This window comes from Falco cherrug, chromosome 1 (assembly GCF_023634085.1).
Source record: "Falco cherrug isolate bFalChe1 chromosome 1, bFalChe1.pri, whole genome shotgun sequence".
NCBI lineage: Eukaryota > Metazoa > Chordata > Aves > Falconiformes > Falconidae > Falco > Falco cherrug.
Window position 1 is genome coordinate 95,529,554 of NC_073697.1, and position 16,874 is coordinate 95,546,427.

At 46.8% G+C, this 16,874-nt stretch overlaps 1 protein-coding gene across 23 annotated transcripts in view; it reads left to right on the plus strand.

Annotated features, from left to right (window-relative positions):
* The first annotated feature begins 8,162 nt into the window (after nucleotides 1-8,162).
* Nucleotides 8,163-16,874, plus strand: part of ATXN2 (ataxin 2) — a 52,501-nt gene continuing 43,789 nt past the window's right edge. For all 23 annotated transcript variants that reach the window (XM_055709121.1, XM_055709127.1, XM_055709198.1 and 20 more), the window contains exons 1-2: nucleotides 8,163-8,423; nucleotides 15,219-15,255. In XM_055709121.1, coding sequence (XP_055565096.1) covers nucleotides 8,305-8,423; nucleotides 15,219-15,255 — 156 coding nt within the window. In that variant the 5' untranslated portion in view covers nucleotides 8,163-8,304. The remainder of the gene's footprint in view (nucleotides 8,424-15,218; nucleotides 15,256-16,874) is intronic.

The following is a 16,874-nucleotide window of genomic DNA, read 5'->3' on the forward strand; positions in this document are numbered from 1 at the left end:
CAAAAGCCAGCTCTGTGCATCAGAGCACTTCAGCCTCCGAGGGGCAACAGCAAAATAGCGACAGGTTTGCTCAAAGCAGGAACCAATTCCTGGTATTTGCTTTTATTTCAAGCCCCATTTTAAACCCCACGCCTAAAACTTCCCACTCCTGCACCACCCTTGAGCAAACATTATTTATAGTAGCAAGCAGCATTTATAGCTTTGCCCCTTCCTTCTTGACCTGGAAGTAATTGGTTAATTGAGTTAGACAACAAACTTCAAGATACTCGCATGGTTTCCTTCCACCTTCTCACAGGGAGCTGGAGAGTCAAACTCCTTCCATACCCAGCTGGTTAAAAACATCAAACACCTCGGAGAGAACAATGTTTACTTCCCCACCAGGAAATTGGTCCTCGTTGAACCTTCTTCAGGGCCAACAGCTCCTATAAAGCTGCTGCACCTGGTGGGGTTGCTGCCTTGTTGGAGCTGGTGCTGGTGGGGTTCTTTGTGGGGGGTTTCCTGAGCTGTGCTGGGTGGCAGTGGAAAGCTTTGCTGCTCACTGGTGGGGCTGCGCTCTGAGCAGGAGCATCTGAGCTCACCAGGAGGGTGAGATTTTGGTCTTTTGCTCAGGTTTAGTGGTGTTTTGTGGTTGTGGAGGTTAGCTGGATTTGTGGGCTGGAGGGCAGGGGGGTGAGGCTGAGCTACCATTGTGCTTGTGCTGTGTTAAGCATGTGCTTTATTCCCACCCTGAGATCCATGGGGCTGTGCTGGTCTCTGGTGCTGGGCCCTGCACATTCCTGGTTATCTGATGGTGGTACTTTGGTGGCAATGCTTCTCTTCTGCATGCTGCTGAAGCAGTTGTGCTCTCGGAAGTGCTTAAGCTGAGCTGTGAAGCCCCTTTGTGCCTGGGGGTGTGCAGGAGCCTGCACAGGGCAGGGAGCTGGGGGTGCTCCACCTAATGCTGGTGGAGGTGGCAAAGCATTCCCCCAATCCCCCCCAGCTGCCCCAGGCCAAGTAGTTAGGCTGCCTTTGTTGGGTGTAAGGGGGGCTTTTCTGGAGGTAGACTGCAACTTGGTTGTTTTTCTTGCCTATTAGCCGGTGTCCCTGTGTGGCAGCAATGGCCTTGGAGGGCAATGTCAGCGTAGGACTTTGTTCTCCTGGATGCAAAGATGATGTTCTTGGCACCTGTTTACGTGCCTCTGCCTTCCAGTCTCCCTCTTCCCTTGTGTCTCTATTTATATGTGACTTTGTGATATTTATTAGTCTCTGCTGATGTGTGATGATCTTAGGTGAAGAAGCATGTCCCTTGCCATGGAAAGCAGAGGGGCTTAAACACGTGAAGGAAACCTGCCTTGGTGGGGTCCTCCTCTCTGGGGTGGTGGGACACCCCTGCTACAGGTGTGGGTGAGGTTCCAAGGCAACTTTGTGGTCTCCGTGTCTGAGCTCTGTAAACCTAAAATAAAACCACAGTAAATCCATTTAGCATATAAAACGTGACTAAATCCCCTAGAACAATTTCTTGACGCTATTGGTAGTCCTAGTCCAAGCAGAATTAACATAGGCTGGAGAAACTCCTAGTGCTGTTGGCTGGAATCCATGGTCTGTGTGGAGTCCCAGTTGGAAAACCTTCTGCGAGGCCTGGAGGAGCCGAGTGGGAGATGCAGCTGAGCGAGGTGGGTGAGCTGGAGTTCTCCACAGGAGACAGGGATGCTGCCGCACCCAGTGGCCCTGCGCTGACGCAGGGGGAGCCGGCCGCTCTTGCCTGAGCACAGCCATGCCAAGAGTTTCCCTCTGCTAGTGCAGGGGTTGTGTGAAGAGCAAAGAGAACTTTTTCCAAGCAATTCTCCTTGGCAGTTTTCAAATGTGCTCTGGCTTTACTAGAGTGAGGAAGAAATCCCAACTGGATCCTGTTCACTCAGTGATGGAGCACTGAGAGATGAGCACAGCCCCGGGACCCGGGAGCTCCTGGCCTCCACTCTTTGCTGACAAACCCCTGCAGCTTCATCACAAGGAGCCAAACACCTACTCCTCCTTCCAAGAAATCAACGAGGAGGAATGAACAGTGGTGTGAAAGCCAAGGTTTATAGGCAGCTGGGTGGGAATGCAGGCAGTACACTGAAATCACAGCATTTTCCTCTGCAGCGACTGGAGTCAAGCTGCAGAAGCAGTTAAGAGGATTAGATATTTTTGATCATATTTGCAGCTGCGCTAGCTGTAATCGAGAGGAGAAATCCAAATGCTTTGTCTTGGGAAGCGACTCTGAGCCTGGAAGGGAGCGCTCCCTCGGGACCCCGCATCTGGGTATGTGCTCAGCCCCAGCCGTTGTACAGAGCTCCGAGGAGCTGCCGTTCCTCCGGCTGCGGTGGTACTTGGCTCCCTGGAAGACCCAGGCTCCTGTGGAAAACTCAGTGCGAGCCAGCCCGGATGCAGGGCTCCGAGCTGCAATAACGGCTCCAAAATGTCAGCTCCCACGCAGAAGGCTTATGTCTCCCAAGTCCCACAGCCTAAACGAAGAACACTTTAGAAGCCCTGCCAGGTTTAGACCCCGATGTGAGAGGGGAGATCCCTCCCTGGACATCACTAGGGGGATTTCTTTCCCAGTTGTCTTAATACTGCGGTGCTTTAGCAAGGAAAACTAATTTAATTGTAAAGTTTGAGCATCTAGTTCCTGTGCATTTAGTGCTGTTACGGTCCAAATGAAAATATCTGATCATTCCCTCCAAAGTTTAACCCTGCAGGGATGCTGGTGATGTGCTGCCAGCACTGTAGTAGGAAGCTCTCCTGCTCTTCCCAAGGGACACCTCTGACAAGCCCTTGGCTCCTACCACAGGCAGGATGGGCTGATGGGGAGTATGGAATCCATTAAGCTCTTTTTCCAACCTTAAATAAAAATGTGGCCTTTTAACCAAGGAAGAAGATATCGCTCCTTGACATGTGTGTTTGCTGGAAGGGCTTGGCCCTGCTTGCAGAGGCTGCCTGAGGTTCCCATGCGGAGGGGTGGCAGTTGTTTCTCCGCAGATGGAACTTCAGATGATGCTCCTGGCTGGGGCAGGCAGGTTCCTCCTGAAGCCAAAATCCCAGATGGGAGCCTCAGGTACAACATGTCAGAGAAGGGGAAAAGTTCTGCATCTCACATCCAATTTGCCTGATGATTTTAGCACAGAGTCTTAGCGAACAAGGGAAGGAGTGCCAGAGGTAACAAATTCAACCCTTTCCAAATGTGGTCATGTGGTAGTCATCTGCCAAAAATGTAAAACAAGATCATAATTCTGAATTTGTCCTCTGAATGTACCTGTGCCTGTTCTGTAGTAGTTTTCTTCTAATCCCCAGGGATTAGTACTGAAGTGCATTGAAACATCTGAGGTGAAGGGGCACAGTGGAAATTCCTTGCGGGCTGGTAATAATAACTGAAAGCTGCTCTCTGAAGCAAACCTGAGGCTGACTTGGTTTTTAATGGACATCTGTCTGTAGGGGGAAAAAAATGCCATGGCAACTTGCTTTCTTGTTGGCATGCCTGTCTCAGCAAAGGGATGGGGAGAGGATGGGTATTGGTGGGTCTGTGTAGCTGTGCTTGGGAAACATGGAGGTACCGCTCAACGAGGCTGTGAGGCAAAGGTTGTTTATGCTCTGTGAGCACCAGATCTTGAGGGATTTAAGAGCTAAATCTTGGCATAACGATTGCTTTGTGTGCTGCTGCTGCTTAGCAGGCGCTAGGCTGGGTTCCCCCCCCGCCCTTTTGTAAAAACGTGAAATCTAAAAGCATGAAGTGTTTGGTTGAAGATTGCCTGGCAGTTTGCTGGGCAGAGCTGGTGTCTCCCCATTTGCAGCTCTGTCCTAAAACTATTGCTATGAAGCTACAGCTTCATCATACAGGTCCTGGAGCTTTGCTGCCTGAGGAAGGAAACATCCTTGTTTAGAGGCTGAGGGCAGTGGAGATTGAGAGCAAGGTTCATTAAAATGTTGGTTATAGGTAAAACAAGCTCTGGCACTTCTGTACCTCTCTCCTGAGCTCCATGGACACTAGCGTTTCCCTTCCTCTGCTGTTGGTTGCAGGAGAAGCAGCTGGCACACATGGCTCGGCAGGCACATCTATCATCTGTGCCCTATCTGAACTGAGCTGCTGGGCTGAGAGAAAATGGGATGAAATAGATATAAAAGTGTGTATGCGGATCAAAAACTGTATCTGACGGAGCTGGTCTCTTCTTGGAACTGAGCTCTACCTTTGAGGGGCTGCAGGACTGCACAGAGACTAGGGTGGGGAGGAAAAGCAGAGGTAGGCAGCAGTTGTCCCACCTGGTCAGTTTGGAGCTTGGGCTTTGTTTTTGCTTGTTGTTGTGTATGTACCCCTTTCTAGTTTGGCTGGTTGCGCATCCACCAGTTAAAACTGATGGCAGCTTTGTTGATGAGCCAGTATAGTATCTCTCTGGGAAGTGCTTCTTGTGTGTTAGAGTACCTGATTTGTTTTCCTAATGTCTTTCCAAGTGTTTGCAGATCCCTGTGCCCACAGCACTGTTCGCAAAGCTTTAGTGTCCAAGAAGAGGGTTAGGGATAATGGAACTAAATAACAGCAGTCTTCAGGGAAGAGAAAACATGTGTGGAAATACTCAGTTCTGTGAGCTTCTCTAGCAGCTGATTTTTCTTAGAAAAAATGCTGAGTGCCTCATGTCGGTTGTCCCTCTGTAGGCACACATGCTTTGTCTTGTTGAACGCTGTTGAGGATCACCCTGGGTAGCTCAAGAGAGAGAGCACAACACCTAACAGCAGGTTAGATCAAGGAAATGTTACATCACGTAGCACTTCCTGGTAAGTAATGATGTTATCAGACTCATTCACCTTCATATGTAAATACAGCCTGCACATGTAATCACAAATCTGAATGAAAATAGGAGCCTTGAAAAAGAGCAGCTCTAACATGGAACGTGGACAGAAAGGGCAAAACAGAGTGTGATTCTCCATTAGAAATTGTTGCTTTTCTTTCTTGACCATGGAGCAGGTGACTTTAATTCCTGAATGTTTCTACAGCTAGACCACTGCATCTGCTGTCGGCTGTCCTTTGTCACAACCGCACTGGCAACCAAACTAGTAGCTACAATGGTAGAGAATAGCAAAAAAGTGAAGAATCGATAGAGCCAAACCATGAAGTAATAAATACAGAGTATTTGGAATGGCAGGTTATCAAAGAGCAGTATACGTAGATAGAAGTAAAAAGAAGGATGTGCCCTAGCAGCAGTATAATCCCATTACGCTGGAAATTTGGGTAGTCTGCTGCAGACTTGTGCTCACAACAGAAAGGTGAGGAGTGGTGTCTGCACTGGTGGCCACCAAAGAAGCTGGCTGCTGCTGGGAACCAACCCGTAGGTTCTCTGGTGGTCATTACTCCCAGAGCTATTTTAGTTCGGTCACTTCTACCTTTCATTTTAATGTTTTTGTTTGTTTTAACAAAGATGCTCAACAAACAATAAAGGGAAGGCACAGTGAAAGACAAACAGATCTTAGCAAAACAAAGACACACTGAAGGAGCAAACAAGTCAAACTGCAACTGTGCTTGAGTCACTACTGCAGACATGATCACGAGTATCATTCATACACTGTTTTCCATGCATGTAATGTCATCCTAAAATGTAGGTTAGTATGTTCATATTACGTCTTAGAAACCATCTCTGCCCATGGAAGTTGATTTCTATATTTTTGACATCCTTGAATATCAAGGGCTCCACCTTTGCCAGCAGGACCCCGCAGCATGGCGGCCACTTCAAAACACTGCAGGCTCTTTAATAGTTCTTAACCTTTAGCCACATAAATAGCGACTAATTGCTGTGCACTGTAAACATTCTTAGCTGAAAAAGCATTGAAGTAATGTCCTTTGAAAAAAACCCAACTATTAAGTGACCTGGATATGTTACGCTCAGCCTTTTGTCAGGCTTCCTTGTGCTCTTGCTTGGTAATGTTCTTTTAAAATGCAGAGCACATTGATGAAACACATGATTAAGTAATCTTTGCTAGCTATAGCTTATTTGAGTTAGTTTCAAGGCATAATTGGGCTCTTCAAGTTCCCTTCCCGCTGCATTTCTCCTAGCATGACAGCACGTGGAGGCCTTCAGCTTGAGGTCCAGTAGGACCAACCAAAAGATATATAAGATACTATAAAGTACCCTAAGGAGCTTGGTTAAATGCAGACAATTTTTTATGTTAGTGGATTTTGTGTGTGTGTATATATTAAAAGGTCTTTTTCTTAACTAATATAACCTGAGGGAAGCTATCGCACCATGTGGGCAAAACAGACTTCTGCTTTAACAGTAAATGGTCCTAAAATTTGTGCCAGTGGTAGTGTGAGATGTCTTCAGCTCTGCAGGTGCTGGTGTCTCCTACAGAAACTCTTGGATTGCAGAAATCCTGGATATCCTTCTTGGTTTTGTGGCTGTGAAATAACTAAGTGGCTTTTGAGTTCACTAGAGTGATTGAAAAATGTAGTTTCCTTAAAACCGCTGGCTCTGTTCAGGGGAAGTATTTTCAATGGAAAAAGTCTTTGTGCTGAGCCCATTTCAGCTAGTATCTGTCATCTAGCTAATAATGTGTTAACCACAAGGTTATTTGGGCCTGTAAGGTGAAACAAAACATGCAGGTTAACAGTCAAAAGTGTAGGGAAAAAAGCTAATTTAAGAAAGCTGTTAAATATTGGTTATCTTTATACCATTGTGCATTGCCAGCCACAACTCTTCCAACTGCATGGGAAAGCTGTTGCTTTACAAGCAAGGTGTATAAATAATGCCTGCCTAAGAGCGCTGCTCCTTTTTATTACATTTGAATCCTGTGGGATTTCTAGAGCATTTCTATGAATAGATTAAACTCTGAGCATTTTGAGTAACCATGGCTATAAATCAATTTAGCTCTTGGTTTTCAAGTTACATCTGCTCTTACTAATCCTATATGTACATAGATTTTTTTTTTTGGTAAGAGGACAGACCAGGCTTTATTTTTATGTATTGGTATGAGTTGGTGAAACCGCTGCTCTGCATAAAGCAGGCACCACAAACACAGAAAGGCAGAATAGTCCCTGCACCTTTGATTTCTGCAGGAAGCCTGGTCTTGGTGGAGAGGTAACAACATGAAGCAATGGGAGAACTGGCATCTTGGGCTCAAATACTCTGTCAGTGTGATGCTGCAGCCTAAAGGAATTAAAATTTACAATGTAAGGGGGGAAAAAACCCTCCACACTCCAGAGTGTCTGTAATACCGAGGGGTTGTCTGCAAGGAACGTGGCGTTCCCTTTGGCCCCATCTTGCTTTACTGCAGCTGACTCCACGGGTAGCAGGGCACGGGGGTACGAGTGTTTACTGGTGATAGCTCGGGATCTCTGTGGTTAAATGCAGCAAACGGTCTGCAGCTTGGCTAGCGGGCTCAGGGGTGCCAGGGCTCTCCCTTTAGCCTTTCACAGCTACTCGGCGGCTCGGCCATTTTTTCTGTATTTCGGTGCCTCCCGCTGCCTGGTTTCTTTTGAACGCTGCGCTGCCGGGCCTCCTGCTCCTGCTCGGCATGGGGAGGGGGCGAGCGGGGCCGGGCCTCGCCAGCGTCTGCCCCGAGCAGGCCTCGGCCGGCGCGGGGTTCAGGCCGCAGCCTCGGGACCTGCGCCGCCGGGCTCGGGGGAGCGCTCCCCTCAGGGCCCGGGGCCTGCGGCCCGGCCGCAGCGGCTGCGCCAGGGGTGTCCGCCCGCCTGGCACCGGCACGGGTTCGCCCTTGCGGCTACCGCGGGCTCGGGGTGAAGGCGCGGGCAGGCTGCGGGGGCTGCGCCCACGGGGGCCTCACGGCACCGCCGGGCCCGGCCCGTTCCCCTCAGCGGGGCCGGGGCTGCGGTGGGAGCTGCGGCGGGAGCTGCCGCCGTCCCGCGCCGCCGCCTCACGTGTCCCCCTCCCCTCCCCTCCCCGCCTCCGCCCCTTCACCCGCCGCAGCACCGCCGCGGCGCCCTCCGACTTCCCGTAAAGAGTCCGCGCCCGCCGCCCACTCCGGCGCCGCCGCCTCGCCGCCCCCCCGCCCCGTCGGCCTCTCGCTGCCGCCGCGGAGGTGCCCGAGAGGCGGCGGGGGTGACCGCCGCTCCCCTCCGCCCCGCCGCTCCACTCGTCCGCCGGCCCGGCCCGGCCTCCCCCCCCCCCCCTCCCCCCCCCCTCCGCGGATCCCTCCGCGCCGCCCTCCGCTCCCTCCGCCCCGCTCGCACTGTTTGGGAGCAACCGGCCGAGCCAGCGGCGCCCCGGCCCCGGCAGCGCAGCGAGGCCCCGCGGACCGGCCCTCGCTCAGCCCCGGCGCGCACCCCCGGCCCTCTCCCCTCTCGTCATGTCCCTCAAGCAAGCGGCGGCGCAGGCCGCCGGCAACAACCGCAAGCCCCCCGGCGGTGGCGGCGGCGGCCCCGGCCTCCCGTCAGCCGCGGGCGGCGGGAGGCAGAACATGGGCAGGTGGGTGCGCGGTAGTGGCGGGCCCGGCCTTGGCCCCGGCTCCGCCGCGGAGAGCCCGGTGCGGGCACCGCTCCCCCCCGCTCCCCCCCCCCCTCCCCCCCCCGCACCGGCCTCCATGGGCGGCGGCGCGGCCGAGAAGGGGGAGCGGGGCCTGCTGCATGGCGGGGGACGCGGCCCGGCGCGGGGGGCTCCGCCCGGTGGGGCGGGAGCCGGCATGGCGGCGGGCGGGGCGCACGCAGGCCCGCCGAGGGACCCGCCGGTTCCGCAGTGCCGTCGGGGCGAGGCCGCCAGGCCAGGCCGCCGCCGGTGCCCTTCAGGCGGCCGGGGACGGCGGAGGGCACGGCAGGCCCTCCATTTTCCGTGGCGGGGTGGCGGGCGAAGCCCCTCGCGGCCTGGCCGGGGCCTTGCGGAGGGGCCGAGGGGCGCCGCTTCTCCCGGGCCAACGTGACCCGCCTGCTGAGGAGGCGGCGGCGGGGGCCGGCGGCCGCACGTGCGCGGGGGGCCGGCGGCGGGAAGGTGCCGGCCGCGATGGCGGCGGGGCCGGGGGGCGGCGGGGCCGGGCGGGGGAGGGGGCCGGAGCCGCCTTCCTGCCCGGTGCCTGCCGGCGGAGGCCCGCCTGCGGCGGAGCACCTCCGGCTCGCCGGGCTGTATTTTTTTAATCTAAATCCAAATATTTTTTTTTAATTTTGTTTTTTTTTTTTTCAATTTATTTAAATCGCAATCGAAATGCTGGCGGGCGGGCAGGCCGCGGCAGCGCCGGCTGGCCCCGCCGCTGGGTGGTGGTGCCAAGCGCGGCTGCACTTTCTCGCCGGGGTGGGGGGCGAGCCGTGGGGGTGCTGCCGCAGGCTGCTGCCCGGCTCCCCCTCCCCACGCACGCTGCGGAGGCCCTGCTGGCTCCTGGAAGATTGAGCCTCCTCGGAGAGCGTTAGCTACACAAATTCACCCATCTTTGAGGGAGAGGAAGGAAAAAAAAATAATAAACTTTCTAGTGTTGTGATTTCTTTTCCAGTGCTGTGGGGGTCCTAACAAACAATCAGAGCAGGACAGTAACAGTTTTGAAGGTCATAGTCACTCAGGGCAGTTTCATTTCAAGTTTTATTCGTCTTACTCCTTGACTTTTAATTCTTACGCAGTTTTGTGCATTGTTTTTGTTGGTAATAAAACAGAATTTGCAGCGGTCCCATTGTTGGGCATCACTGGAAATACGGTTCTGCTTTGTTACCAGTCTGTGGAACTGGAAGTGGAAAAGCTTTGCTAGGATTGGAAAGGGCAAAATAAACTTAAATAATAACAATAATACCTCAGTAGTTCATTGCAATGATTTAATAGTTTTTACGTATGGCTGTTTAGATTGAACCTCATGTTTACTGTGCTTTGCTAAACTGTTATCCCTGCCAACATACAGTGGCACTGTAGAGGTTAACGTGAAGGGCAACAAAACCTACAGCTTTTTTTTTAAATTCAGTAGGATGGTCAGCACTTGTCTCTGTAGATTAGGGAATGTGAGCTTCTATTTCTCTCCGAGTTTTAAGACTAAAGCCATTGGATTTCTCCTCCCAGTGTTGCATTTCTAGTTTTGTTGGATAAATTCCACTTCAAAACTCCTTAGGGAGTTCTAGTGGGGCTGTTAGGCAGCTGGCATGTTCCCTCAGAGGTGTTCACGTTCTCCTTTTTTGTCAATCTATTTTTCAAGTTATTTCTGAGTGAGGGGTCTGTAAAATCCCAGCCCCTGGGTTGGTGGAACCCCATGGAGTACCTTCAGAGAACTTCTATTGCTGTCCTAAAGAAAAGTCTTGTTATCATGGGAGTGCAAATTCAAAGATGGTTCATGTAAATGAAAAGCTAAGTGGCTTCTCTGTTCAAAAAAACCCAAATTGTTTTTTAGCTGGCCTGCATCTTGGTTCAGATTTGAAGCATTATATTATTTAATAGAAACTTAAGCATCTCCAGTTTATGCCAAGCTTTCTTCCTAGCAGCTCATTTCCCTGCAGCACTAGCATTCTCTTTCTTATCTTCTTGAGATGGAAAATGTTACTCTTCATGGCTATGTTGCTCTTAGATGCTTAGGTTTGGGTAGAAAACTTATTAATAACTGTACTGGACCCAATTTTCTGCTGTGTGTTTATTACTGTAAGACTTAATTGGGCAAAGCACCTGGTCCTTTTACATTGGATAGTGAGTGGAGGGTCAGCTTTGTTCACTATGTTTGTTACCATGGTTTTGTAATGATGGATATATGTATTTCACGTTAGAAAAGGTAAAATCTTGTGTGAATAAATAAAGCATTCCAGTATTTGTTTTCATGATATTAATTTCTTTTACATTAAGAGGAAACATCACAAATCAAGGTATCTTTAAAGGTGTGCAAGAAGAAAAAACAAGAATACCTTTTTGTATGAGGAGGCACTAAGTGAAATGCTACATTTGTTTAATGGCAACTGCCTGTGCAATATGGCAGATGGGAAGTCAGGCTGTAGGGGGGGATGCCAGTAGCAGGTTGAGCTGTAATTGGAGAAAACGTAGACCTCATACACAAACCTGCTAGTCAAAACATTATCTAACATCTACTTTTTGTGGTTTAGTTCAGTTTTGCTTTTATACAAGCACAGGAAGGTTAGCTGTCCTGTGATGGGAAGTTGCATCTGTCCCAGCATTCCTTGAATTACTGCATCCTTTTTTTGTTACTCATTTTTCCCCATTGTTGTTTTGTCTGAAGCAAACACCTCTTAGGTTTGAGGTGGTTACTTGTCTAGTTACAATTGTGGCAGAAGGTCTTTTTCCTTCTTATTTGGTAACTTTCTTGCCTAACTGGACTTGGGACTCAACTTTAAGAATATCGTGAGTTACCATCTTTTATAAAATGGCTTTGCCCATTGAACAATTAAAATTGAAATGACCCCATGTTGCATAGCTTGCTTTTGAGGCTTAACACTTCTGGTCTATTCTTTATTTTCCTTTTTCCTTGATGTTTTTTATTACCCTAACTAAAGGCTTAAGTAAAGGGCAGAAGAGGAGGTGTCCATTCTATTCAGACAGAAGTAATTGGGAATATTGAGTGCAGAGGTGCTCCGATGTAATGGAAGTGACTGTTGTGGAGGTTTGATCACTAGTGTCATTCAGAGTTTTTCTAGTTCATTCTAACGTGTTTGTGTATGTCGGTTTAATACAACCGTGCTAAACTGCTGAGCAAAATGAATGGGTAACCTGCAGGTCTCTCCTTATCACTGTTAATGGACTTTAGTATGATATTATATACCCACTTTTGAGGTAGTTGTTATTTAACAACTGATTTCATGGCAGTATGTGAAGAAGGTTTCTTCAGTGACTTAAGTCCATCAACAGGTTACAGATGGGCATTGGGTCAGACTTGAGTCAGATTACTTACATGTTCAGACACTACAGAGGTTGTCATCTTGTAGGAAGACAGAGGTTGACATTATTAATGTTAGTATTAGGGAAAAACTACAGAAAACAATGCTGCAGGACTTCTTGTGTAATCTTAATTTGACAGTTTTGATTTATTTGACTTACATAGACAAATAGTGCGCTTAAATAAAACTTTGTATTTCTGATTTCTCCTTTAGAAGAAAGCTTTACCAGCTCTCTGCACTTGTAATGAAAGTTCTTTAGAGTATCCTGTAAATTTGTTTTCAAAGCTGTAGTAATGTCAGCCAGTGCTCCAGAAACATCTATTAACTCTTGTTAAATACAACAGTCTTTGTAGGTGCGCTTCTGCTGTAGACATTAATTGCAGTATGGTTACATTTGTTTCTTAGTCTCAAAGTGAAGATGCTGCTGCAGAGACAAGGCTTGTGTCCCTTGTCTTAGTTTTCACTTAACTGGAAAAATATAAATGTGTGACCTTGTTTTGCTTATACAAATGCTCTATGTGGCATGTAAACATTAGGGTGGGAGGTGAGGGATGCTAAGGAGTAGGACAGTAAATGCTCATAAAAATAGAAAAAAAAATTGCAAGTTGCTGCTGGGGGGAAATGTTTATTGAGCAGGGCTTGGGATTAAGCCCTTGCAGAGACTTTCACTTTTAAGGTGTGACTGCTGGCATGCGATAAATTGGCTACTGAGTTTAATTGCTTGGTGGTTACTTTGTCTGGTGCAGCACTTTTCTGACTTTGTGACTTTGCTACCTCAAAGCTTACAAGTTTACAAGTGGATTTGCCAAGCTGGTGTGCCTTTTCCCAGGCCTGCCTTTATCCCCATTTTTGCAATATGAAATGTATTTTTTTTTTATTTACTATACTTACTGTAATCAACATGTGGTTTTAGATAGCAGTACCAAATTGCTGCTGACACTTCTAGTTTCCCCCACCCCCATTTCTTACTCTCCTGTTTTAAACTGTGATAGACTTCTAGTAAAGGCCATCTACTTTCTGCTTTTGTAAAGGTCCTAGATTTTTTTTTTTTGTATGATGCATCAAAGATATGTCAAAGGGTGGTTTGAACTTGAGTCTTCTTCACCTGTTGGAATATAAACCTGAAGCCAATGGCCTTGGTTTTAGCAGAAGATACACAGTTTCAATTGAATTGTAGCATTGACAGAATTGGTGAATGTCTTTCCTTTTTTTCTGATCGTTTGTGTTTAGCAGTTGTAGCTGGAAAACAAGAGGTCAGGTCTGTAAAGACACCTGTTAGATCAGAAGAGCATATAGAATTTCTGCAAGTAGCTTAACTCTTGGTCTGATGTAGAAGTTAGGACCTCTTGCCAGTGTGGATGCACACAATCAGATTGTTTTGTAAAGAAACGTGGGTAGGAACAGTAATTTTGGAAATGTGGTAAGAGATGAAAAATCTAGAACACTTAGGTTCTTAAGAGAATACTCCAAGCTTCTGACAACTCTAGCAACCCAGTTATTTAACTTCTAAGAATACTTGTCACTAAAAGTGGGAGCGCTTTCTATTTCAACGACATCTCTTTCGTTTTTGACCATTTCTACAGCTGATGTAGGAAGGAGTATCTTCTAAAATCTTTTGAGACCAACAGAGGGAACTGGTGAAATCATTTGACTTTGGCCATGTTCTTTGAAAGACTGTGTTGTTGACACTTTTGACTGTAATAAAAGGAAAAATCAGAACTGGCCTGTACCTCTCTTTTATTTGTGTGTTTCGCATCTGGTGAAATGACTTTTCTGAAAGAAGAGGATAGTTCATCTGAATATTATGCAAAATTTATGTTCCAGGTTCGCAAAAGGCTCTTTTCAGCACTGTGCTATGGGTAGCCATTTGACAAATGGCAGACTTAGGAAATGGTGAGACCTGCTTGTCTCCAGAGTGAGCCTGAAGCTGTGAAACTGCCTTATGGGAAGCTAAGGCTGATAGATAATTAAATAAAGGCTATTTACATTAGTTTTTTTTTTTTTTTGTGAGATTAGTGCTCTGCAAGTATTCTGAAAATGTCAGCAAGACATCCGAAATTTGCCGTTGTTGCCAATCAGCAAATGCCATCGGTGTGCGTGATGCTGTATGAGACCACGTTTCTGTTTCAGAGGCTTGTTTTCTTAAACGAATCAGGTGATAGTTTAGTGGTTTTTCATTTTTACTTCATTAAGGCCTTTTATGGTTCTCTGATGGACTTGCTTATTTCTGCAGAATTTATCAGCGGGATCTTTATGTTCATTGAGAGAAATGTCTTTGATTTCTTGACTAACTCATGAGCCCTATTTATAAGGGCATGTTGTTTTGAGAGCAAGGTTGTATTAAACCACAGCATAGTGTTTTCAAAAGCAATCGAATGCGGTTGATGTTCAGTTGGATTTAGATTTCAGCGGAGTTTGACTCTTTTGAAACATACACATGATTCTTTGGGTCTCTTTAATTAAAGGATTGTGCACCTGTAAGGTGGGTCTATTTAAAAAAATAATATTTTTTTTTAATAAAGACTTCATTTTGCCTCTCATTACAGTGTGCATTCCTGAAGTCGTCATAATACAGATCGAAATAACTGATAAATGTTTGAAATTAGGACTTCTTGGTACAAGGAAGTAGCTTTGAAATAAGGCAGACCAGCAAAGTTGGAAGAATTGTAGCTGTTGCAGACTAGCTAGCTGCAGGGCTGTTGTTGGCACTCAGATGTCTAAGGTGGAGGGTGCAGACTGTTACATCTCGGTTTGCAAGGGACTTGGAGGTTGATTTAAAAGCTTTTTGAAATGTCCCAAGTGCTATGTATTGACAGATTCACATTAAAAGTAGTTAATGTTTTCAAGGGGATGGACAGACTTAACCAGTTGCACTTGCTGGGTTGTGGGTAGTAGTTCTAAGCAAGCTCTGTGGGTGGGGCCTTAACTATCAGGGCTCCTCTGGACCTTGCAGCATGGGGCAGTTACTTGGGTGGCCCTTAGACAGATGATGACGATATATTGAGCCTCTGGTCTTAGAGGGGGGACCCTGTGCTAAGTAGGGATTGGCCTGAGAATGGGGTTTGGTTTTGTATGCCAGTAAGTTTTGGAATTTGATTTAGTTACAGGATTCTGCATAAGTAATAACATTATTTTGTTTTGTTTTGTTTTTTATAATGACATAGGCTTAGTATTTTCTTCATTTTGTCCTTTATTGTAGGTAATATTGCCTACTAACCAGTGTTACTTGCTTGTAGGTCAGTAGTTTGGAGGGTCAATGCCGTGGGCCCTGTAGTTGTCAAGTTCTGCTCTAGAGGAGTGCTCTTTTTCTCTGATCCCGTTCTCAACACTAAATTAAGATGGGTTTTTGAATTCTTACTTGGTAAGAAATTTACCAGTTTCAGCAGTTCTTTTAATTGTATCCCATCTATGTATTTAATTTCAGAGGTCGGAGCAGTGGCAAGGGACCACCTCAGCCTACAGTAAGTATATGCTTTTTTCCCCCTCATTGTACCGCTTCTAGATGTGAGGAAATAACTTATGTACAGTGAACCCAAGTATCAGTGTAAGAACAGCTAATACTGGCATAGTCTCTCAATTTTTCCTTTGGATATTGTGATGAATATTTTAGACTGAGGTATGCTTTTCTAAAGATGTAGCATCTTGCATTCATTTAAGCCTCCTGAGAGGCTGAAGGGTGGAAGGCTGACTTAAACTTTTGACTACACTGCTACAAATTTTCTGCATTTTCTTGCAATTCTACTTGTAGATACGGTAACATTTAACTTAAGGCAGTGCTTCTGAATTAGTTCCTATTTGAAGATTCTGATATTGGCTTCTCCCTTAAACAGATGACAGTAAAACAGCATTTAGTTAAACAAAAATAACAGTCTTGTTTAGCTTTACTATGAAATAGCTAACCCAATATTATCAGTAACCTGAATGTACATTTAGTTGCTGTCAAGGCTATATATTATTGAAGTATAGGTGTAGCTTGTAGAACATAATTTTATCAAAGCTAAAGATGTGGTTCTCAATTTTAAAGAGTGGATCTTTGAACTGCCCTAATCAAATATTTGCTAATTTGTTATTGGCCCGGTTTTCAAGATGATTAATTTTGGGGAATGGGGCAGAAGTAGGAAGGTTTAAAAGGACTATAGTTTGCTTACATAAACATTTATTGAAGACCTCAAGACACTTCAGTAAAAATAAAGAAGCTTTGAGGAAGAGTGGTGAAAAAGGTCGTACGCAAACACTAAACATTATCAAAGTGTTAGTCTGTATGTCCTCTACTGTTACCATAGGAGCATCCTTAAAAACATGTCTTTGCAGACCAGGAAGGTGGCTTAACATGCAGGAGTAAGTAGATTAAGTAGCTGACAGTTTAACAGATATGTTGTCAGTTAAAAATCTCGAAATATGGTGATGTCCTTGCATGTTTCAGCATCTCTTTTCTTCACAAGCATGAAGTTGACAGGGAGAGATACCAGACCTTGCAACAAAACACAGACACCCTTGCCTCTTCATGTGACCTTATGCAAGCAAGCATGTCATCTAGCAACCTGGGTGATACTTGGGCAGTTCTTCTAGTGTAGGATCTCAGATTCTGATACTGCAGTGAATTACTTTTGGCTAATTTAATGATAGGTTTTGTAGCTCTTTGGTGCGCCAGGATTTGATGACTTCAGCTTCTGTTAATGCATGTAATCAGGTCTGTTAGATGAAAAGATGTAGTTCAGCGGGCCCTGAAAACACCTTTTTACTTTTACAGCAGAAGTACCATATCCTGTTGATGGCTCTTAAGCCAGGGAGGGATGTTAGCAGGGCTTTTTCAGTTAGGAGTCTGTGCACACAAGCTTCACCCAACCAGCAAGAGATTTCCTTATTGAGTGGTTAGGGGCACTCTGTAGATGTTTATCCTGTTTGGAAGGGTGTTCAGATCTTTAATTGATCAGAGAAGGGGTAAGGGTCCTCTGGAAATCTCATGTGACCTCAGTTCTATGTATATTGACTGAGTAAGGTTTCGGACCAATGTTTCTAGGAACTAGTACTTACTGGTGAGAGCCTGCGTTATTTTTGGTGTACTGGCTTTTTGAATTGT